Source organism: Narcine bancroftii, chromosome 3 (genome assembly GCF_036971445.1).
Source record: "Narcine bancroftii isolate sNarBan1 chromosome 3, sNarBan1.hap1, whole genome shotgun sequence".
In the NCBI taxonomy this organism is placed as follows: domain Eukaryota; kingdom Metazoa; phylum Chordata; class Chondrichthyes; order Torpediniformes; family Narcinidae; genus Narcine; species Narcine bancroftii.
This window is the reverse complement of record NC_091471.1, coordinates 187,106,029-187,129,382: the sequence shown is the minus strand read 5'-3', so window position 1 is coordinate 187,129,382 and position 23,354 is coordinate 187,106,029. Positions and strand designations below refer to the sequence as shown.

The following is a 23,354-nucleotide window of genomic DNA, read 5'->3' as shown; positions in this document are numbered from 1 at the left end:
ATTTTTTTCTGGAAGTATGATTGTACTTTCAGGCCTTTACCTGGAAATCCAATTCAAGTTATCACCTGGCTTCAGAAATATTGAAATATACATGGTAGGATCTCCTATCTGATATTAGGAACTGATTTCCTCTGTCATGAAGCGATTTGTTGATAACTGTCCGATGACTACAATATATAATCAGATCTCAGAGTCAGCTTGAGATCCATTTTCAATATTTTGAGATATAATCAAGCAAAAGCAGGTTAGTATCAGTATGCTAAACACAAATTAGCATGCTGAAATCTGAAGAAGGAAAAACTTCTGATAAATGATAAATCTCAACTGGACAGATGAAAGATACACATAAAATGGACAGGAATCACCATTCATTTTGGACCATAACACCCAAACATGTCACATTCACTGGAACACAATGATATTTTATGACTTACCATCCCCAGTTTATTGGACTTTTCATCAATTGATCTTAAGATATCACATGCTTTTGTAACATGACCTTTTGGGAAGGAAACAAGAACATAAAAATAACAGAATTTAATATAATTTTGCATGGTTTCCTCTCTTCGCCCACAGAATAGGCTGCTTATGACCAGGTATTGAACAGTAATTTAAAAATGGTAATTAATATGACCCCTGGTATGACAGCTTAAAGAGCGGAGAAACATCATTAATTCATATGTTCTAGACTTGTCGTAGTCTAGAAAAATACTGGAGAGAGGTTTTCCATACTCTATCAAAAATTTTCAATGTAGGTTAACACCAAACCCTTTGGTGGCCCTCTTCAGCACAATGGGAGGAAAGATTCTTCTTTATCTCTGGTTCAGAATCGCGCAATTTCTTTTGCCTCTCTTTTGGTGAGGCATGAGATTTTACTTAAATGGAAGGATGCTGCCCTGCCTACTCATGATCAGTGGTTGCATGACATCATGTCCTGTTTGAACATGGAAAAGATTTGTTATTCAATTAATAATTCAATACAAGGTTCCAGAAGTTTTGAGGGTCATTTATGACTCACTATCTTACTTTATAATTTTATTCCAATGTAATTAAATTGACTGACTTGTATCTTTTCCAAGTTCTTTATATTAATTTTTTTTTAAACCTTCGTTTTTCTTTTAGTGCCAATCATATATAGAATCTGACACAACGGTTAGTTAAGGGCTTTGTATTTTTCTCCTTTCCTTTATCTCTTTTTTTTGCATTATGTTAGGTAAAAACATCATGAGCTGGGAATGTAGAAGGAGTCACCCAGTGCTGGGCCGTAACAAGATGCAGTTGTGACCTTGTACTCTCAAGATAAGAGTGGGGATGACAAATTGATGTGCAGGAAACTAGCAGAGAAGGATAGCAACAGTTTATTCATTGGACAATTTCATGGTATGATAATTTACTAAGTACGTATCCTAAGGTGCCATCTCGAGTACCTCGACGTTAGGGGTGTGAGCGCTCCAATGGATGTTGAGGATGGAGCGGAGACAACGCTGGTGGAAGCGTTCTAGGAGCCGTAGGTGGTGCCGGTAGAGGACCCATGATTCGGAGCCGAACAGGAGTGTGGGTATGACAACGGCTCTGTATACGCTTATCTTTGTGAGGTTTTTCAGTTGGTTGTTTTTCCAGACTCTTTTGTGTAGTCTTCCAAAGGCGCTATTTGCCTTGGCGAGTCTGTTGTCTATCTCATTGTCGATCCTTGCATCTGATGAAATGGTGCAGCCGAGATAGGTAAACTGGTTGACCGTTTTGAGTTTTGTGTGCCCGATGGAGATGTGGGGGGGCTGGTAGTCATGGTGGGGAGCTGGCTGATGGAGGACCTCAGTTTTCTTCAGGCTGACTTCCAGGCCAAACATTTTGGCAGTTTCCGCAAAGCAGGACGTCAAGCGCTGAAGAGCTGGCTCTGAATGGGCAACTAAAGCGGCATCATCTGCAAAGAGTAGTTCACGGACAAGTTTCTCTTGTGTCTTGGTGTGAGCTTGCAGGCGCCTCAGATTGAAGAGACTGCCATCCGTGCGGTACCGGATGTAAACAGCGTCTTCATTGTTGGGGTCTTTCATGGCTTGGTTCAGCATCATGCTGAAGAAGATTGAAAAGAGGGTTGGTGCGAGAACACAGCCTTGCTTCACGCCATTGTTAATGGAGAAGGGTTCAGAGAGCTCATTGCTGTATCTGACCCGACCTTGTTGGTTTTCGTGCAGTTGGATAATCATGTTGAGGAACTTTGGGGGACATCCGATGCGCTCTAGTATTTGCCAAAGCCCTTTCCTGCACACCCCTAACGTCGAGGTACTCGAGATGGCAGAGGTCGACAGCATCGAGTCCACGCTGCTGAAGATCCAGCTGCGCTGGATGGGTCACGTCTCCAGAATGGAGGACCATCGCCTTCCCAAGATCGTATTATATGGCGAGCTCTCCACTGGCCACCGTGACAGAGGTGCACCAAAGAAAAGGTACAAGGACTGCCTAAAGAAATCTCTTGGTGCCTGCCACATTGACCACGCCAGTGGGCTGATAACGCCTCAAACCGTGCATCTTGGCGCCTCACAGTTTGGCGGGCAGCAGCCTCCTTTGAAGAAGACCGCAGAGCCCACCTCACTGACAAAAGGCAAAGGAGGAAAAACCCAACACCCAACCCTAACCAACCAATTTTCCCTTGCAACCGCTGCAATCGTGTCTGCCTGTCCCGCATCGGACTGGTCAGCCACAAACGAGCCTGCAGCTGACGTGGACTTTTTACCCCCTCCATAAATCTTCGTCCGCGAAGCCAAGCCAAAGAGAAAGGGGAAGAAGATCCTAAGGTATATAAAAAACACCACTTGCTGATAACGGCAGAATGCGCCTTCTCCAACTAACACTGTTAGTTGCAAGTGTTACAATCCGGCAATAAAGAACAAAGAACCTTGATTTCGACTCAGTCTGGTGTTTGACTCACTCATTCATGAACAAAACAGACCTAACAATTATTAGAGTTTTTTTTCTAAAAAAGGTATATACTGTTTAGAATATGAATTATGGATATGATTTACAATTTATTTATGTTAGTGATACACAGAATATCTTATTTAGTTTGTGTAAGTGTCCATATTATTTTATTGAATTGTACCTTATTTGTTTGTATAAGTTCTTTATTAAAATCGATAAAAATATTTTAAAAAGAAAAAAGGTGATTGAAAAATTAATATACCACAGTGTTTGCATTTAGAGAGGGGTAATATTTACAGCGAAAGGGCACTCACCTTGAACAAGATATAATTGTGCAATTGTCATCTTCAAATCAACTGCATTTTCTGGGTGTTGCTCCAAGAAATCCTTAAAATTAAAATGCATTGAAATACTGGCATTAACTCATGATTCTTAAACATTAAAACAACAAATGTTACTCCAGAGTAAAGTTCTATATGAATAAAACCAGACACAGAGTCATTATGGGGTAAGCAAGCCTGCTCTCTGGTATTCATTGTCCACCCTATCTATGTTTCTCAAAATCTTGAATATCTTAAGTCATTTTAAAAAAAATTATTTTCCATTTGCATCAAATCATATACAGTTTTTATCCATAACATGAAAAAGATAAAATTATGACACAAAAATAATACAATTTTATATTTTCTCCCCCCCACCCCCACCCCCACCCCCACCCACCCTCTCCCTCCCCAAAAAAAGTAGGAAAAAAAGAAAAAGGCCTGTCTAGTAGACCTATATCTTACAATCAATTAATTGCAATTTACATAACAGTCTTAAATCATAACTAATTAGGACAGGTTGGATGAGGGTGTGGTGGACGCTGCAGGTAAAGTTGTAGCAATAAAATCCATGTAGGGTTTCTGAATCTTATCAAATTTTTCTGGTTGATTTCGTAAATTATACATTATTGATATACAATTTAATAATTCCATTTGCCATCTATTCAACCCCACAATATCACCAGATTTCCATGCCACAGCTATAGATGTTTTGCCTTTGCTATTGCTACACTTAACAACTTTTTTTGATAAATATCTAACTTCAATTGGGAAATATCTCCCAATAAAAATACTCTGAGATCCTTCAAAATTTGCATATTCAAAACTTGTCCCAATAAAATACTTATATCCTTCCAAAACCTATCTATCTTTTCACATTGCCAGACTGCATGCAAAAAAGACCCAACTTCTTTATTACATCTAAAACATTGATCAGAACAATTCGAATGAAGTGCATGCAATTTATATGGAGTATAATATAACTGATGTTAAAAAATTAAATTGTTCCATTTGATATCTAACATTAATTGTATTAGTTAGGCTTTCATAACATAACTTTGACCATACTTTGTCTTGAATCTGTATATTTAAATTGTTCTCCCATCTAGATTTAGATTTAAATAAATCCTTTTTCCGAGTAGTCTCTTGTAACTTAATATACATATTAGTAATAAATCTTTCAATAAACATATCCGTTATTACATATTCAAATTGACTTTGTTCTGGCAATTTAAAATTCCTCCCTAATTTTTTTTAAATGTAATTTCAGTTGATAAAAAGAAAAATAGTATTTTGTGGTATGTTATACTTATCTTTCAATTGAATAAAAGTAAAAAAAATTCCAAAAAATAATCCCTTATTTTTTTATTCCACAATTATAACAAACATCAAAATAACGGTTATCAACTATAAAAGGAATGAAAGAATTTTGATTTAATATCATTTTAGGAACTGATAATTCTTCATTCCTCTTTCTACATGTACTCCATTCCATATTTTAAGTATAAACTGGTGGATCAGATTTTTCTTTTAATAACCCCTCATGCCATTTATGTAAAATATGTTCAGAATTACTTTCTCCTTTTTTTTCATTTCAATTTGCACCCATGCAATCTTTTCATCAGTCTGATAACAAGAGGACAAAAATCTAAGTTGAGCCACTTTATAATAATTTTAAAAATTAAGCAATCTAAGTCCCCTTTGATCAAATTTCCATGTTAATTTTTCCAATGCAACCCAAGGCATTTTATTCCTCCAAATAAATCTTCTTGCACTTTTATTTAAATCCTGAAAAAATATTATTGGTACAAAAATTGGTAAAGATTGAAAAAGGTATTGCATTCTAGGAAAGATATTCATCTTCAAACATTTAATTCTTCCTAATAAAGAAATTGGCAAATCTTTCCATCTTAATAAATCTTCTTTAATTTTCCTCAATAAAGGTATGTAATTTGATTTAAATATATTATTTAAATTCTCATCAATATTAATTCCTAAATATTTAATTGCACCAGTCTTCCATTTAAATTTTGTCCTTTTCTTAACTTGAACATAATCTGTCTCAATAATTTTTATCAATATGTACTTTTTAACCTGATACTAACCCATACTCAGCCAATCGATAATTTACTTTTTTAAATTAGTTTTCAAGGTTTGTAAGATATTGTATTACATCATCTGCAAAAGACTAATTTTGAGTTCTTTATCATGTATCTTAAAGCCTTCAATCTCATTATCACTTCTAATCACCTCAGCTAAAGGTTCTATAGCTAATGCAAATAAAAAGGGAGATAATGGACATCCTTGTCTAGATCTTTCCAACAAAAAGGATTTTTTGTTGGAAAGATCATCTGGACAAATTTGATATTTGTCTATTTGTAATCACTTTAGCCTTTGGAGAATTATATAATGCTCTTATCCAATTTATAAAACTTGTCAGAATTCCAAAAACCTTCAGTACTTTAAATAAATAGTCACATTCTAATCTATCAAACACCTTTTCTGCATCTAAAGCTAAGGGCACAGATGGTATTTTTCTTTTCTGAGCCATACCTATTAGACTTAAAAATCTAACAATATTATCAGCTGATCTATCTTTAATAAAAACCTGTTTGGTCCATATTAATCAATTTAGGCAAATATTTAGCTAATCTATTAGCTATTAATTTGGTCAAAATTTTATAATCATTATTCAATAACGAAATTGGTCTATAAGAAGATGGAAGCAAAGGGTCCTTCCCTTTTTTTGGAATAACTGTTATTGACACAGTTTTAAATAACTCAGGTAAGTCCCAAAGATCTTCCTTTTAATCTAACAATCCCATAAATATCAGAATTAATAACTCTTTAAATTCTTTGTCAAACTCTGGAGAGAAACCATCCTCCCCTGGAGCCTTATTATTTGGTAAGGACATTATATCATATAATTTTGTAACTGTAAATGGATTTGTTAATTCTGATTTCTCTTCTATACTTAACTGTGGTAAAGTAATTTTGGACAAATATTCATCTATTTTATCCCCATCTTTCAAAAATTCCAATTTATATAATTTCTTATAAAATTTCATAAATACATCATTAATACCTTGTAAGATGACCCGAATCTTCTTTTACAGCTAATATTGTTCTCGATATTTGTTCAGTTTTCAATTGCCATGCTAAACTATATGTGCTCTATCTCCCAATTCATAATATTTTTGTCTGGTGCATCTTATATCCCTCTCTATTAAGCTTCAATTTCTTTAAATCTAACATTTTCCTTTGTTCAACATTCCCACGATTTTGTAATTCTTTTTCCATCTTTATTATTTCCTTTTCCAAAGAATTAACTTCAAACATATATTCTTTTTTAACTTTAGCCGTATAATTAGCCTTAAATAAGCCTTCAAAGAATCCCATACCACAGACTTATTAGTTACAGAATGTTCATTCAGGTCCATTAAAAAAATGTATCTGTTGCCTTATAAAATCACAAAAATCTTTCCTTTTCAACTTCCATCGATAATCTATATTTTGATCCTCCTCCAATAAAAATGACATAACTAAAGGTGAATGGTCAGACAATATCCTTGCTTGATATTCAATATTATGGACTCTTGACTGAAGTTGAGAGGCAATTAAAAACATATCGATAAAGGAATATGTCTTGTGCCTATTAGAATAAAATGAATAATCCCTAGTATCAGAATGCATCTTCCTCCAGCTATCCACAGGTTTCATTTCATTCATAAAATTTTTCACATCCTTTGTCACCTTATTTTTAACAATGATTCCTCCTGATCTATCCAACTTGGAATCAAAAGTAAAATTAAAGTCTCTTCCCTTAATCAGTTTCCCTTTTGCATTAGCTAACTGCATAAAAACATCAGGTATAAATTTTCCATCATCTATATTCGATTCATAGACATTCATCAAAGTCCAGCATTCAGAATATATTTTGTAATTTATATCACATACCTCCCCACTTTATCATTCATTACATCCAATATTTCAATTTGTAAACTTTTATTTATTAATATCGCAACTTCTCTAGCTTTAGAATTAAATGAAGAAGAGAATACCCCTCCTACCCAATCTCTCTTTAATTTCGTATGCTCTGTTTCTGTTAAATGAGTTTCCTGTATAAAAACCAAATCCACTTTAATTTTTTTCATACAATTCAATAGCCTTTTTCTCTTCATCAGATTCTGAATTCCATTAATATTAACACTAATAAATGACAATTTTCCTGCCATTAGATATGCAAATTAAAATCTATATCTCTCCAGTGTCCCCTCCATCTTCCCAACCAACCCAACCCTCTCCACATGATATCTTGCATCTATAAACAGTCCAGGCTAGAAACCAAAAAAAAAGAAAAAAGATAAGGAAAAACCCCAGGTACGCGTTATGTTAAAGCATCTCTATCACCCTGATCTATATGGGATGCAAAACTAGTCACATTAGTCACATGATAGCGCAGTGGTCAGCATCACATTCCCCACTAACTCACTTGAAACACCATACCATCCCTTACAATAAACTTATCAATATACCTTTTAATCCATTAATCCATCCAGTATATTAGGTCACACACAGTATAGGTTAAACCTTCCTCTCCTTTTTAACCCTCTCAAAACATAATGTATTTTCAGTTACAGCAAAATCTCTCAGTTGTGTAATAAATTCAGGTGTCTACAACCATCTGCTGATCTTTAGCATAAGCTTAGTAAAAAATCTATTCCACCCTCCCGGGACGAATACTTTCAGAAATGCTGGATATCTCAAAACAAAAACATAGCCTTTTTTCCACAATACATCTTTAACAAGATTAAACTCTTTTCTCTTTTTCAACAAATCAAAACTTGTATCTGGATAGAATTTTTTAAAATTTCCATTATAAATCAAAGGTGATTGTCTTTCTTTAGCTTGTTTCACTGCCAACTCCAATATCTTCTCGAAGGAATCTGACAAGTATTGGATGGAACCTTTGGTCAGGCTGAGGTTTAGGTCTCAGTGCCCCATGGGCTCATTCATTCTCCTTGAAATGCAGCCTAACCCAAAGATTCCAGTATCCACCATTGCAGAAATTTCTTCAAGTCTTGACCCTCATCCCCTTCTTTAAGTCCAACAATCTTGATATTGCTTCATCTGCTAAAATTTTCAAAACGTCTATCTTTTTCATTAACTGGTCGTGCTTTACAGCTGCTTCAGCTTGTACTTTCTTCACTTGATCTTTCAGATTTTGAATCTCCAATTCATTTCTTTTAATTTTTCCATCCACTATTTCAAATCTAGTGTCCACCTGTTGTATTAATCTTTCCATCTTATCACCATTCTTCCTTACTTCATCAGTTAACACTTCCATGGATTGTCAAAAAAAGTCTAACATTTGCTATCATTCACCAGAAGCTAAAGAAGCTTCTGCATTCTTTTCAGATTTTTTCTTGATTGTAGGTCGTTCTTGTGCTTTCATTTGCCTTTTCAGGTCTTTTTCTTGATCACTGGAGCTGTGAGTGTCTGGAATCTTTTTTTTAAATTTACTCTGGTTTTTTTGTGTTCTGCGCATACACAGTCATTCCTTCACCTGATGTCAGTGGCCAAGGTCTCCCCGTCTTCTGGCCTCTCTCCTTTGGATATTACCTTGCGGATAGCTCCAGGATCCTTTTTTAAGGTAGGCCTCTCTTCCTTTTCTTGTTCTTTTTCTTGCTCGGTTTCTTGTACTTTGTCCTTCTTTGGTGGCATTGTTAATGACTTCTATATGTCTTCAGGCAACTCTTTCCTGTACTTTCTGTAACTTTTTTTCACTTTTTCTCAACTTTTTCAAGGAGAGCAGGATTATCAGTATAAACCCACGTCATCTCGTGGCAATCCCCCAAGTCACTTTTTAATCCTTTGCCGATCCAAAGAGAAAGCCCGGAGCTTGTTCAACCTTGCTTCATTAGACAGACTCTTCAATCCAGGCAACCTCCAGGTAAATCTTCTCTGTACCCTCTCTGAAGCATCTGCATCCTTCCTGTCATATGGCAACCCAAACTGTATACTCCAAGTATTATCTAACCAGAGTTTTATAGAGCTGAAACAGTTCTTGAATTCCCCCAATTTACAAGGCCAACACACCATATGCTCTCTTAACCACCATATTAATGTGCAGCAGCCTTGAAGGATCTGTAGGCTTTGACTCCAAAATATTTCTGTTCCTCCACACTGTTAAGCATCCTGCCATTAACCACGTAATCAGTCTTCAAGTTCGATCTTCCAAGTACATCACATCAGACGTATCTGGATTGAACTCCAAGTTCCATTTCTCCGTCCAATTGTGGATCCTGCGTACATCCCATGGTAACCTTCGATAACATTCTACATTGTCCACAACACTTGCAACCTTCATACACATACATCCCCTTCTTTGTCCAAATTATTTATAAAAATCACAAAGATCAGAGGTCCCAAAACAGATCTCTGTGGAACGCCACTGGTCACTGACCTCCAGGCAGAATGTGTTCCATCAACGACTACCCTTGACTTAAAGATCAGAGAGTTGCTCACCTGATCAGGTTCACTACCTAGTACAAGATTCAGTATGGCTTTTCCTCGAGTTGGCTTGTCCAAACTGTGTCAGGAATACATTTTGAACACACCTGACATATTCTGCCCCATCTAAACCTTCTACACAATGGAGGTGCCTATCAATATCAGTGAAGTCTCCTATGACAACAACCCTGTTATTTTTGCACATGAGACATTCAAACGTTCTCAAAACATAAAACATAGAAATCTACAGCACAGAAAAGGCCCTTCAGCCCACTATGTTGTGCTGACCCAATAACCTTCTCTAACAATTGTATTCTGCTCTACTGCATAGCTCTTCATTTTTCTCAGTTGCATAAACCTATCTAATCATCCATCAAAATATTTGATTGTACCTGCCTCCACCACTGTTGCTAGCAGTGCATTCCATATACCCATCACATACTACTTACTCCCAAGCACCTTAAAACTATGCCTCCTGTGTTTCAGCCTTGGGAAAGCTTCTGGACATCAGCACAATCAATGTCTCTCATCATCTTTATCAGATCACCCCCCCCCCCCCTTCTGCCATCACTCCAAGGAGAAAAGACCAGGTTCATTCAACAGAAGTGGAGAGGATGAGGAAATTTAGGTTCTTGGAAGTCACTATCTTGGAGTATCTTTCCTGGTCCCAGTGCATTAACAGCATCATGAAGAAAAAAACATCAGCACTTCTACTTCCTCAAGAATTTGTTGAAGTTTGGTATGACACCAGAAACTCTGAAAAATTTCTACAGATGTGTGGTGGAAAGAATGTTGACTGGCTGCATCACAGTCTGGTATGGGGACACCAATAACTTTGAACATAAAGTTCTCCAAAAGGTAATGGACAGAGCCTAGGACATCACAGGTAAAATCCTCCCCACTATTGAGAACATCTGCAGGGAACGCTGCCCTTGGAGAGCAGCAGCAATCATCAAGGATCCACACCACTCAGCACACACTCTGATGTCACTGCCATCAGGAAAGAGGTATAGGTGCCACAAGACTTACACCACCAGGTTCATGAACAGCTGCTACCACTCCACCATCAGATTCCTCAACAACAAACTCAATCAGGGACCAATTTAAGGACTCTTACTTGTGCACTTTATTGATTTATTTTATTTTCTCTGAATTGCACAGCTAGTTTGTTACATTTATTATCTGTTTACAGTTCTTTATTTGCTTACATGTACATGGTGCTTTTCAGTTTTTTTGCACTACCAATAAGTGGTAATTCTGCCTCATCACAGAAAAAAGAATCTCAGGGTTCTATGTGATGTCATGTCTCTGCTCTGACAATAAATCTGAAATCTGATGCTCTCCAATCCAAGCAGCATCCTTGTAAATCTCCTCTGCACCCTCTCTCTAGCATCCACATCCTTCCTATAGAGAGGTGAATACAATATTCCAGGTGGGGTCTAACTCAAGTCTTATATACAGTAAAATCCCTGGTAACCAGTATCTATGGGGATTGGTAAATGCTGGATTAGTGCATTTTCCGATTGCTTGAGACTTATACAATGCCTAACTGATATACCTGCTTTAGGAATAAACAGTTTAAAAGAAAAAAATACTTCACTGTACTTACACTGAACAAACTTCATTTGGGTAAATATATAAACCTTAAAGCATTTTACTTTATTTTCAGTCACATTCTTTGAAAATATTTTACCGTCGCTGCATCTGCAGGTTCTGCCCCCTCCAAAGAGCCATCCAAGAAATGAACAATAACATTATAAATAATTAACCCATCCCATTCCCCAAGTTTACAGATAAAGCCTCTGACCAGGGCAACTTTTACTTAGCAGGGATAAGGAAACACTTTAAGAAAGTCACCCCAATGGCAAGCGACATCATCCTGGGTGACGCCATTGCTGTTTCACACAACTTTATTCAAACAGCTGCTGCAAGGAAAGCACGACTAAAGCTGGCTGAACATTTGCTCTCATCTTCATAAATGTTTATGTGTTACTTCAGAGAACATTTGCTTTTACTATTTTAAACTTACGTATGTTTTTACCTATTATTTTATTCTTATTTATTTTACATTTTAAAATTTATTTTCATCAATTTTTTTTGCCAGTTGCTTGAATTCTGGATACCAAAAGTTTTACTGCAGCAAGATCATTTCCACACGGCCCTTGAACATTAAATCAACAGCATTAGATATCTAGTGAACCTAACATATCTCAGATTCAATTATAATCAATAATTTGGCTTACTTCCAAGAGCTGGATAGCCTTGGTGTGCTGCTTCTCCCGGCACATTTGTGCTGCCTGAATTAGTACTGGTAGTGGAGTCTTTGGGTTCTGCTTCTGCATACCTGATGTTAGCTTTCGACATTGGTCAGCCTGTGCACAAATGAAGCAATTGCATTTATTTCCAACAAATTATGCTGAAAGTATAAGAGCACTGATATGAAACCATAAACTTTTGAATTCTGTTCTGGGTCCTTTCTAATGTTGAAAACGGAGGAGAGAATTGAGGAAGACATCATTTATTCCATGAAAACATGAAAGCACAGTTCAGGCCCATCAGGGAAGAGATATAGGAGTATCAGATCCAGGTTGAGAAACAGCTTCTTCCCATGAGCAGTGAGAATGCTGAAGAACCAAGTCATCTGAGACTCTCATTTGCACAAAATGGGAGTTATTTATTTTTATAAATATAATTCTTGTCCTGCATATGTATTATTTGTCTGTATATGTGTTACGGCTGGTTGTATGTCTGCATGTTTTTTGCATCGAGGAGCAGACAACACTTTCGACAGGTTGTACTTGTACAATCAGATGACAATAAACTTGACTTGAACTTGATAATTACTTGAGTTCTGCTACTCCATGGATCTAAGGCAGGTTTACTCAAATAGTTCAATAGTTTCAGAAATGAGCATTAATAATAGGCGACAGAGAGAAATGCCACAGTGCTTTGTGGAAATTCCCGTTCAGCCATTAAAGGGTACCTAAATTTTCAGTCTCCTGTTGTTTTAATTCTCAAATAAATTAGCATGCAATAATGAACAAGGTTTACAGTTTACCTGATTTGTATGCATGGCTAACAAAGCCTTGTTGACTTCTACAGCTTGCAGCTGTCTGTGTGTAAGCTTATGCTCCACACCTTCTGCATTGGTCAGTTTCACTTTTTTCTTTGAATCAAACACATTTTGGTCCTATAAGAACAATTTTACACAGATTGATAGCTTTCATAGCACAGCACAGAACTATAAATGTCATTACGGACAATCCATTAAACAATTTAAGGCCAGCAGCATGAGAAATGGGCATTACAACGAAGTCCAAAGTAATTTTCACAAACCGTTAGCTCCAACAACTTTGTGCTTTCAATGTAAAACACATGTTATTTCTATTTTTAATACTGAAATTAAAGGAGTTAAGGGCTTAGGCCGGAAGTATTAGTTAGGTATCTTTATCTTTGCAATATAAAGTATGCTGTTTGAGTTGCTAAGTTTCTCCAGCATTGTGCTTTTACCTAAAGGAACTATTTGCTGTTTAACACCTGGGCCTGGGAGAGCAACAATTTAGGGCTCGATAGATTTGATAGGAAACATCACAAATAATTGATGTTAAAAAATGCTCTAAAAGGTTTTTTTTAAAAAATCTCAGGTCTTTCACATGACTCTTGGAACAATCCAAAGCTTTTGTCAGAAAATATACTAATTCTGAAATTAAATTATTATCTTAAAACATGAAACAAAGTGCATATAGGGCTTCAATTTGACATCTTATCTGAAATTAGTAGATCAAAAGGATCAATGCTCAAGAATCACAAAAATCGAGATGCTGGACTCATGAACAAACAATGAGATTCCAGAGGAACTTAGTGGGTCAGGCAGCATTGATGGACAGAAATAGTCAAGTCAATATTTCGGATCAGGATCCTTTATTGAAATTAAAGTAGAAACGAGGCTTGAGAGACTTCAGCGAGCAGAGGCTGAGGTGGTGGTGCAGGAGTTGAGGTAAGGACAATACTATTGGGGAACAAAGGAATTCATAATTTCACAATTCCTTTATTGTCATATAATAATACAGAATAATACAATACTGCACAAAATGTCCTGATTAGTATTACCCAGCACCTCTTACAGTAAGAGAGAAAGAGTAGCAAAAAAGAGTCCTTTCAGAGCACCTGAGTATCCATGGATTCGTCTCCAGCAATCCCATAAAAGGCACAGACCATGGCAGGTTTTTCTGATATTTTTTCTTCTCTATTTCATAGACAGTGGGAATGGCAGCCAGTGCAGGGACATGCTCTTCTGGGAGAATGTGGATAGTTAGGGAAGCCAACAATACCCCCGATGAGTTCATTTGTGAAAAATGCATTTAGCTGCATCTCTTTACAAACCACGTTAGGGAATTATAGCTGGAGTTGGATGAACTTTGGATCATTCAGAAGGCTGAGGGGGTTTTAGACAGGAGTTACAGGAACACAATTACATCTAGAAGGCTGGAAGAAGGTAGCTGGGTGACATTTAGGAGAGGGAAAGGGCAAGTCAGTCCAGGGTACCCCTGCAGCCGTTCCCCTTAATAACAAGGAAATAATTTTGGATACTGTTGAAGGGGATAACCTGTGACAGATTATAGATATGTTTTTGGGAGATAAATTGGGGCAGGTTTTATAATGTAGGTCACGTACATTTAAAACAGATCTTATTTAAAATACTGGAGCTCTGCTCATGCTAGACAGGCTGGCTCCAAGAGCTTTTCCAAAAGCTTTGGAGAGTGCCCAAGAGACTTCACTAATGGATTGTTGTTTACAAAAAGGCAAGAGTGAAATAACTCGTTGGAGCCGCAGGCTATCTAGAGTGGAACTTTCTGTTCCAGGAGGGTCATGTGGTTTTTCAAGCAAAGAGAGTAAAACAGGCTTTTTCTCTGGGGGGGGGGGGGGTGAGAGAAAGAGAGAAAAAAAATTCAGTTTCTGCAGATTTACAGTTCAGCATCAGCTGGGACTGGAACAGGACAAGCTGGCAAGCTTGTGGAAAAACCCCATTTGGAAGAGGTTTGTGAGTGCTTAGCTCAGCCTGGTCAAAGCCCTTGTGATTCATACAAGAGATGACTGGCTGCCTAATGTTTCACTTGAAATAAGAGAAACAAAAAGGAACTCTGTGGTGACCTGAAAGAAATAAGATATCATCTGGAAAACCCTAAAGGGGCAAGTTTCTTCAGCAAGACATTGAAGAGGCTGGTTATGAGGCATCAGTTGTGGGTGTCCAGTGAACAACAAATCTCTCTCTGAAAACCAACAAGAACTTTCCTGAACGGTAACCATTTACCTTTCAAGCTCCAAAGCCTAATGAACTTCATAAATGTTAAATTCTGTGCACAGTATAGGAATTGCCTGCAACCAGTAAACTTGGAAGAATGAGAAATGAGATTGGACTGTGAATCAAAAAACTTTTCTGATCTAATATACACATTACATACATGTAATGTATGGGGGTTGTTAGGTTAAGTTAATAATAATAACAAAGTTTGATCCTGTTTTTATGTTTAAAGATAATTAAAAGCAACTTTTGCTTAAGTAACCATTTGTCTTGGTGAATATCTATTGCTGCTGGGTTATGGGGTCCTCTGGGCTCGTAACAAAACTACCAGAGACATGCCACAACGGTCAGGCCTCTGGCACAAAGGATGGCCCTGAGACTAATAAAGGGTGGGAGGAGAATGTATTGATAGGAAATTCCATTGTTGGGGGAGCAGATAAAAGGTTCTGTGGAAGAGATCAAGAATCCTGGATTGCATGTTGCCTGCCAGGTGCCAGGGTATGGGATATCTCAGATCAAGTTCACAGCATCCTCAAGAGGGAGAGTAATCAGTCCAAGGTCATGGTCCATGTAGAGACCAATGAGGAGGGTAGTGTGAGAAGTGCCTTCGCGTTCACAAAATATGCTTGAGACAAAGTTGAGAACAAAGAACATTTATTTATATTTACAACATTGCAAGGTTGGGTACTCTCCCCTTACCTCGGGAAAGTACCCCGAGGGCGGGAAGCCTCTTTGTTTTTATACAATTTTTACTTCACCTTCCCTTACATTTGTCTTACGTTTGTCCTTCTTGGATTGGTTTGGCACTTTTCCCTATTCGTCTGACTCTTGACTGACTCCAACTTTCTCCTATCCCGTGCTCGCACCTCCTTTCCCCACCCCCTATTAAACAAGCTCTTTCTACCTTCTATAACTGTTTCAGAACTCCTATCATTAAAATAATAAATGTTTCTAAACTCCTACAATTAAAATAATAACTGTTTCTAAACTCCTACAGTAGGAATGGTGATGAGGTCTTGCAAAGTTCAGGGAGTTAGGTGCAAAGTTGACGTATAGAACCTACAGGGTTGTGATCTCAGGATTGCTACCCATGCCGTGTTCTAGTGAAGTATGTGTTACAGAGTTCTGTGTTGTGTATTGGTATATGTGTTGTGTGGTTTTGTGTTGGAAAGTGACAGTTTGTCTTAGAGAGCCAAGGTGAAGGTGGACTGCTGAGAGAGTGGGAGACGGACTGGGCATGTGCAGAAAATTATCTAAAAATTTCTGGACTTGGAAAACAAACCACCACTGGGTGTGCTGTGGATGGAAGAAGGCCCAAAACATGGGTCATTGTCTGGAAGACAATTTAGAATGTTGGGCATTTTAAAAGGGATGAACATTCCGAAGGCATCCGGAAGGATCCGCACCAAGCCATTGTTCCTCTCTCTGCAAGCAACACAAGAAGACAACTTCGAATATTGTGCTCTCTCTCTCTCAAAGATCTTTTGGCTTCAGTTTACCAAACAAACTGAATTTTGTTTATGATCTTTGCTTCGGTTGAGATCGGTTTTGTGAGTCTTGTGTATTTTGTGTTTGTTTCATGTCTAAGTTTTTCTGTGGGCTGGTTGGAAATATAACTTAGACTTTAATTACATATGTTATACTTAGGCTGGGGAATTTATTAGTTTTACACTGTTATAGAAATTTGCATAGTATCCAGTGGGCATTGTTATAAAAGGGGGGATTTGAATTAAAGTTTGAAGGTGAATTTTTGTTGATAAAGTAATTGTTCATCTTTACCCGTGTTATATGCTTTCTTTGTGGTTGCTGGTTTGATTTTGTAACATATGAAATAAGAGTATATTGCAGCTCAACACATAGCTTTGGGGAGGGTGTAGGAGGGTGGGCTTCAGATTTATAGATCATGTGCTCTCTTCCAGGAAAGGTGAAATCTGTACTGGCAGAGGAGTTTGCATCTGAACTGGAAGGGGATAAATATCTACCAGTGCTACTCTGGGGGGTGGCAGGAACAAAACTGACAGGACAGATCATGGATTGGACGAGGAAAATAAAATGAAGTTAAGACTGAATATAAAGACAGAAAGACTGCATATAAAGGATTGAGTGTGGTGGAAATAATGTTCTCAGGTGTGTCTATTTCAATCCAATGAGTATTGTAAGAAAGCCAGACAAGCTTAGAATGTGAATTGGCATGTGGAATTGTGACACAGTGGCCACTTGTGAAACTTGGTTACAGGAGGGGCAGGACTGGCAGCTCAATGTTCAGGGTTCCATTGACTAAGGGAAGGAATTAAATAGTTGCCAATTTGACAAATCGAAGGTTAGCAGCAGAAGTCAATAAATTAAATATTCCCAAAATTTAGCTGGAACAAACTGAGAGGTAGTGATGAAACACAAGATGTATTCTTGAAACTTAATTCAGTATTCCTGAAAAGGTGCCTACACAGGAAAAGAAGCAAGGACTAATCTTGGTCAGTTAAATAGCCAAGGTGTACTAAATGACCCATGCTCACAAATTGTAAAAGATTTTTAAATGACATAATTACTCAATAACAAGCATACTTTGGTCTCCAAATACTACATCTGATGTACCAAGAAATGGAGCTATTAGAGAATGATTTGATTTTTAAAACTCCTGGGAATTATGAAAACCAACTTCCATAGCTATTTTTATTGAAAATATTTAGGCACAGGATACATGCATGTGAGAATTTGTTATTCAACTGTTATTGATCTTGACAAAATGGCAAGATATAGTCATGCCATTACCACAGTTTAACACATTTATTTTTTTAATATAATACAATGGCTGGATGAGTTAAGGAAGCAATTATTGTCAACCACATTGTTGTGGCTGGAGTCACATTAAGACCATAAGACATAAGAAATAAGCAATGCAGCCCATCAAGTCTGCCCTATCATTTAATCATGAGTGGATGCATTTTCCCACTCAGCTCCACTCTCCAGCCTTCTCCACATAACCTGTGATGGCCTGACTAATCAAGGACCAGATGGGTGAGAATCTAATTGAAGATGGTTCAGAGGAGTGGCCTAAATGAGATTAGAAAAGGTGATCAAAGTGAAAAAACACCAGAGCTGATGACATTGAATTCTGTAACAGAATATACAGCAACTCTTTTTAAGCATTACAAAAGCTGGAACATTAAAAAATTTGCATGCTACCACAGACCACCTTTTCACACAGAACATAAGTGGACCCTGTTTCTTCCCATATAATCATCTGACATTTTTTGTGGTCCATTATTAACACAACTCTTTTACTCCAGATTTAATTTGCTAACTTTAAGGTCTGCAAATGAAATTTGAACATTTTCCCCTGTACTATTATTAGTTCAGGCAACTAGATTCATGGTCCTCTAATATGGTACACCATACATCTATTAACAGGGTAAACATGGAGATAAGAAACATTAAAGCTCAGAAAATTTTGAAGCTCAGTCAGGTTGGGATATTGGAGATCCAGAAGGAAAGTCCAGTCCCGTGATAAATAGAGAAATAAATAAAGCGATGGAAGGAATATTGTAGAATATTGGTTGAAGAACACAATAATAATCTTCCTCAAATTCATCTTCATTATAAAGAAGCATCAATCATACTTCTCAATAAAGATGACAGCTAACATACCTTGTTGAGTGTAATTATATTATTGGCAGTTACAGAAAGGAGCCCAACATCTGAAGGCCTGCAACAGAGGAACAAAAGACAAGCATCAGCCCAACTCAGAAACATACATTGTTATCTTCTACATTGGTGACTGGTAAATCTCTTATTTCTTACTTCAATTTGATCACTTGATTGTAAAGTTGCAAAGCATCATCATTCCGCCCTTGGAGTTGCATAACATAGGCCATCTGGGCATGGATTATTGCTAACTCAGCATCAATTTCCTCATCGCTTATATCCTGTAAAGAAAATCCAGCACAAGTATAAAAGCAAAAACTTCAGTGAAAAATAAATAAATCTTCTGACATGAAATCCAGCATATGAATAGATTTTACAAATCAGACGTGAGCAAATAAAATGAGCAGTAATGTTTAATTTAATTTACAGATACAGCACAGGAACAGGCCCTTCCAGCCCACAAGCCTGAGCTGCCCAAATGAACCTTGTTACAAAGTGTAGAGGACTGAATTCACAAAATCTACAACAGAAAGCTTTCGAGATCAGCATGTTAAGAATAGAAGGAAATAGGCTATTTAAGGTTTTTTTAAATAATCTAAGAGTAAAGGCAACTTTGGGGTACAGTGATCGCAATATGGAGTCAAAAAACATGGAAAAAAAGCCAATTAGCCCAACATGGCCATGTCAACCAATGGGCACCATCAGTGTTAAACTCATGTCCTCATATTTAGAGCCATAAAATACTCCAGCACTGAAATAGGCCATTTGGCCCAGCAAGTCAGTGCAAAACTATTATTCTGCCTTTTGTAATTGACCTGCATCCAGATATAGCCCTCCAGTCCCCTCCTGTCCATATACCTGTCAATATTTTCTTTAAATGTCAAAAATGAGCGTGCATTCACCACTTTAGCTGGCATTTTATTCTATACTCCTACCAGTTTCTGAGTGGTTTCCCCTAATGTTCCCTTCAAACACATAACCGCTAGTTCTTTTTTTATATTTTATTTAATTTTTAAGAAAATACAGAATATCGGACTCAATTAATATAATAAGAATAATACATTGAATATAAAAATCATTTAAAAAATTCATAAATTCAAAAAAAAAGGAAAAGAGAGCCCTCTTCTCCCAGCACACTCTCCCCAGATTAGAAAGAAATGCGGACAGACAGCAGGGAATAGAGGGAGATAAAAAGAAAGAAAATAGAAAAGAAAAAGCAACAGGACCAGGGTTCCTCATCTCAGAGTCCCATCAGTGAGCAATCAAAGGAGAAAGAGGACACCTGCAAGGGGGGGGGGGCTCAGCAGAGGAGTAGGCTGCCACAGTGCGAACAGCTGAGGGACGCCCAAACCAGGGCGCTCAGCTGGAGGACGAGGAAGACAGCAGAAGAGGGAGTGATGAAACAGATGTGGGAGATAGATGGAGGGATGACCGACAAGAAGATCAACGTCAGGAAGCACAACAGACGAGCAGCCCAGGAGGGGAAGACCAGCAACAAGAGGCCCAGCAAGAAGAGGCCCGACAAAGAGATACAAACAGCTCATCAGGAAAAACAGAAGAGACACAGACACAAAGAAGAGAAGAACACACAAACACAGGTACAGACACAGAAGAGGAAGAAGAAGACCAAGATCTTCACAGAGAAATAGAAGGTAAAACTGATGGACAAAGAGAAATAAAAGGCAAAACTGATGAACAGAATATAGCTAAAGTTTTTTTTGAAGAACAAATGAGATCACTAAAAGAATGGTTATCATTAGAATTTAATGCAATTAAAAGGAAAATGAAAAGAACAGAAGATAAAATGCAAAGGTTAGAACTTGTAATGACTGAAATAGGGAAAAGAGTAGAGAATGTGGAAGAGCGGGAAACAGCTGTAGAAATGACCTTAAGAGAAAAATTGGAAGAAAGTGACCAAAAAATTTTAAAAATTTTTTAAAAGTTGTTATCTTAGAAAATTGATATGTTGGAAAATTATAGTAGGCAAAACAACATAAAAATAGTGGGCTTGAAGGAGGGTGAAGAAGGCACAGACATGAAGGAACTTATAAAAGGATAGATCCCGAAGGTCCTGGGAATGACAGAAATGCAGGAAGAAATGGAAATAGAAAGGGCACACAGAGCATTAGCTCTGAAACCACAGACACATCAAAAACCAAGATCCATCTTAGTAAAATTTTTGAGATACACGACAAGAGAAAATATACTGGAACGGGCAAGGAATTAAGTTAGAGAAGATGATAAACCATTGGAATACAAGGGTCAAAAAATATTTTTTTTACCCAGACATAAGTTTTGAACTTTTAAAGAGGAGGAAGGAGTTTAATACAGCAAAATCGATTTTATGGAAAAAAGGTTACAAATTCATGTTAAAACATCCAGCCATGCTAAAATATTTATACCTGGGGAGCAAAACAGACTGTTCTCGGATCCAGAGAACGTGCAAGAATTCGCAGTACGTTTGCAGGACAGAAGAGATGAAGAGATGTAACAAGAATGAAGAATGGCAATAAAGTATATATAAAGATGTAAAAACAATGTATATGTAAAGAACTAAAGAGGGAAAAGAGAAGAGAAGGAAAGGAGTTAGGGAAAAAAAAAGAAGAGAGAGAGCTTTGTTATATGTGTTAAAAAAAACCTGTTTTCTGGAGAGGGCTGGGTAGAGGGGGAATAACCGTCACTGCAAAATCAGTTGACGCTACGAACAAGATCGCAATCCAAATGAAAAGGGGAGTTGTGGTTGCCTGGCAAGGGATATGGGGCAACTCAGAGAGGAGGGGAACTTTTGGGGTTAAGTTATTAGTGGATGTGGGAACTGTGGGGATACTTTATGTCTTAAATGCGTTGTCATACATTAAGTGTAATAAGAGAAAACTAAGAGATGAAAATAGGGATGGAGGTGGTAAAGAGGTGGAAAAGAGGTGTAAGCAAGATATAAGATGGCCATGTTGAACTATATGACTATAAACATTAATGGAATACATAACCAAATTAAAAGGAAGAGGCTACTAAATTTATTGAAGAAGGAAAAAATAGATATAGCATTTGTGCAGGAAATGCATCTAACTGAAGCGGAACATAACAAACTAAAGAGAGACTGGGTAGGACACGTAACGGCAGCATCCTATAATTCAAAAGCTAGAGGTGTAGCCATACTAGTTAACAAAAATGTACCAATCAAAATAGAGGAGGAAATAATAGATCCAGCAGGGAGGTATGCAATGATAAAGTGTCAGATATACTCAGAATTTTGGAATTTGCTCAATATATATGCACCTGATGAGGAGGATCAAAAGTTTATGCAGGATATTTTTTTGAAGATTGCAGACACACAAGGAAATATATTGATAGGAGGGGATTTTAATCTTAATTTAGACCCAATGTTGGATAAAATGGGACAAAAGACAAGTAAAAAGAATAAATTTATGGTTAAATCAATGCAGGAAATGAAACTTATGGATATATGGAGGAGGCAACACCCAAGAGAGAAGGAATTTTCATATTATTCAAGTAGGCACAAAACTTACTCAAGGATTGATATGTTTTTGTTGTCAGCCCATATTCAAGGGAGAGTTAGGAAAACTGAGTATAAAGCTAGACTACTATCAGATCATTCGCCCCTATTATTAGCAATAGAACTGGAGGACATCCCACCAAGAACATATAGATGGAGGTTAAACTTCATGCTACTTAAAAGACAGGAATTTTTAGAGTTTATGAACGCCAAATTAAAACATATTTTGAAATAAACATGGAATCAGTGAAAGACAAATTTATATTATGGGACACAATAAAAGCCTTCATTAGAGATAATGTTATGTAACTAAGATGAAAAAGGACTACAATCGGGAAATAGAGCAGTTGGAAAGGGAGATAGTACAGAAAAGGAACTAGTAAAAAGGGATGATCTAACAAAAAAGAAAGAATTGTCAGGCAAAAAAATAAAATACGAAACATTACAAACATACAAGGTGGAGAAGAACATAATGAAAACAAAGCAAAAGTATTATGAGTTGGGAGAAAAAACACATAAATTATTAGCCTGGCAACTTAAAACAGAACAAGCTAAAAGAACTGTATTGGCATCAAGGAAAAAGGACAAACAAATTACATATAACCCAATAGAAATTAATTAAAACTTTAAGGAATTTTATGAACAATTATACCAAACTGAGAACGAGGGGAAAGATGATAAAATAGAAGAGTTTTTAGCTAAAATTGATCTGCCGAAATTGTAAGAAGAAGAACAAAGCACACTGATAAAACCATTTGAAATAGAGGAAGTACAGGATATATTAAAGAACTGCCGAGCAATAAAACACCAGGAGAGGATGGATTCCCAATAGAATTCTATAAAACATTTAAAGAGTTATTAATTCCTCCTCTCCTGGAAGTAATGAACCAGATAGAAGAAACACAAACTTGCCAGATTTATGCAAGACAGCAATAATTACAGTAATACCAAAGATGGGGAAGGGTCATTAACACCAGCATAATATAGACCAATATCGCTGCTTAACTCAGATTATAAGATAATAGTGAAATTATTAGCAAACAGATTGGCCAATTGTGTACCAAAAATAGTAAAACAAGATCAAACTGGATTTATTAAGAAAAGATGAACAGCAGATAATGTCTGTAAACTTATTAATCTAATTCAT

General features: G+C 36.9%; 1 protein-coding gene across 3 annotated transcripts in view; it reads right to left on the bottom strand.

The window, feature by feature from the left end:
* The window catches only part of srp72 (signal recognition particle 72), a 137,918-nt gene that overhangs the window by 50,872 nt on the left and 63,692 nt on the right, over positions 1 to 23,354 (bottom strand). For 2 of the 3 annotated variants that reach the window (XM_069926132.1, XM_069926131.1), the window contains exons 7-13: positions 18,850 to 18,974; positions 18,697 to 18,754; positions 12,808 to 12,939; positions 11,993 to 12,121; positions 7,307 to 7,354; positions 3,231 to 3,303; positions 435 to 499 (exon numbers count right to left, since the gene is read on the bottom strand). In XM_069926132.1, the coding sequence (XP_069782233.1) occupies positions 435 to 499; positions 3,231 to 3,303; positions 7,307 to 7,354; positions 11,993 to 12,121; positions 12,808 to 12,939; positions 18,697 to 18,754; positions 18,850 to 18,974 (630 nt within the window). The remainder of the gene's footprint in view (positions 1 to 434; positions 500 to 3,230; positions 3,304 to 7,306; positions 7,355 to 11,992; positions 12,122 to 12,807; positions 12,940 to 18,696; positions 18,755 to 18,849; positions 18,975 to 23,354) is intronic. The other variant, XM_069926133.1, reaches the window with a different exon arrangement.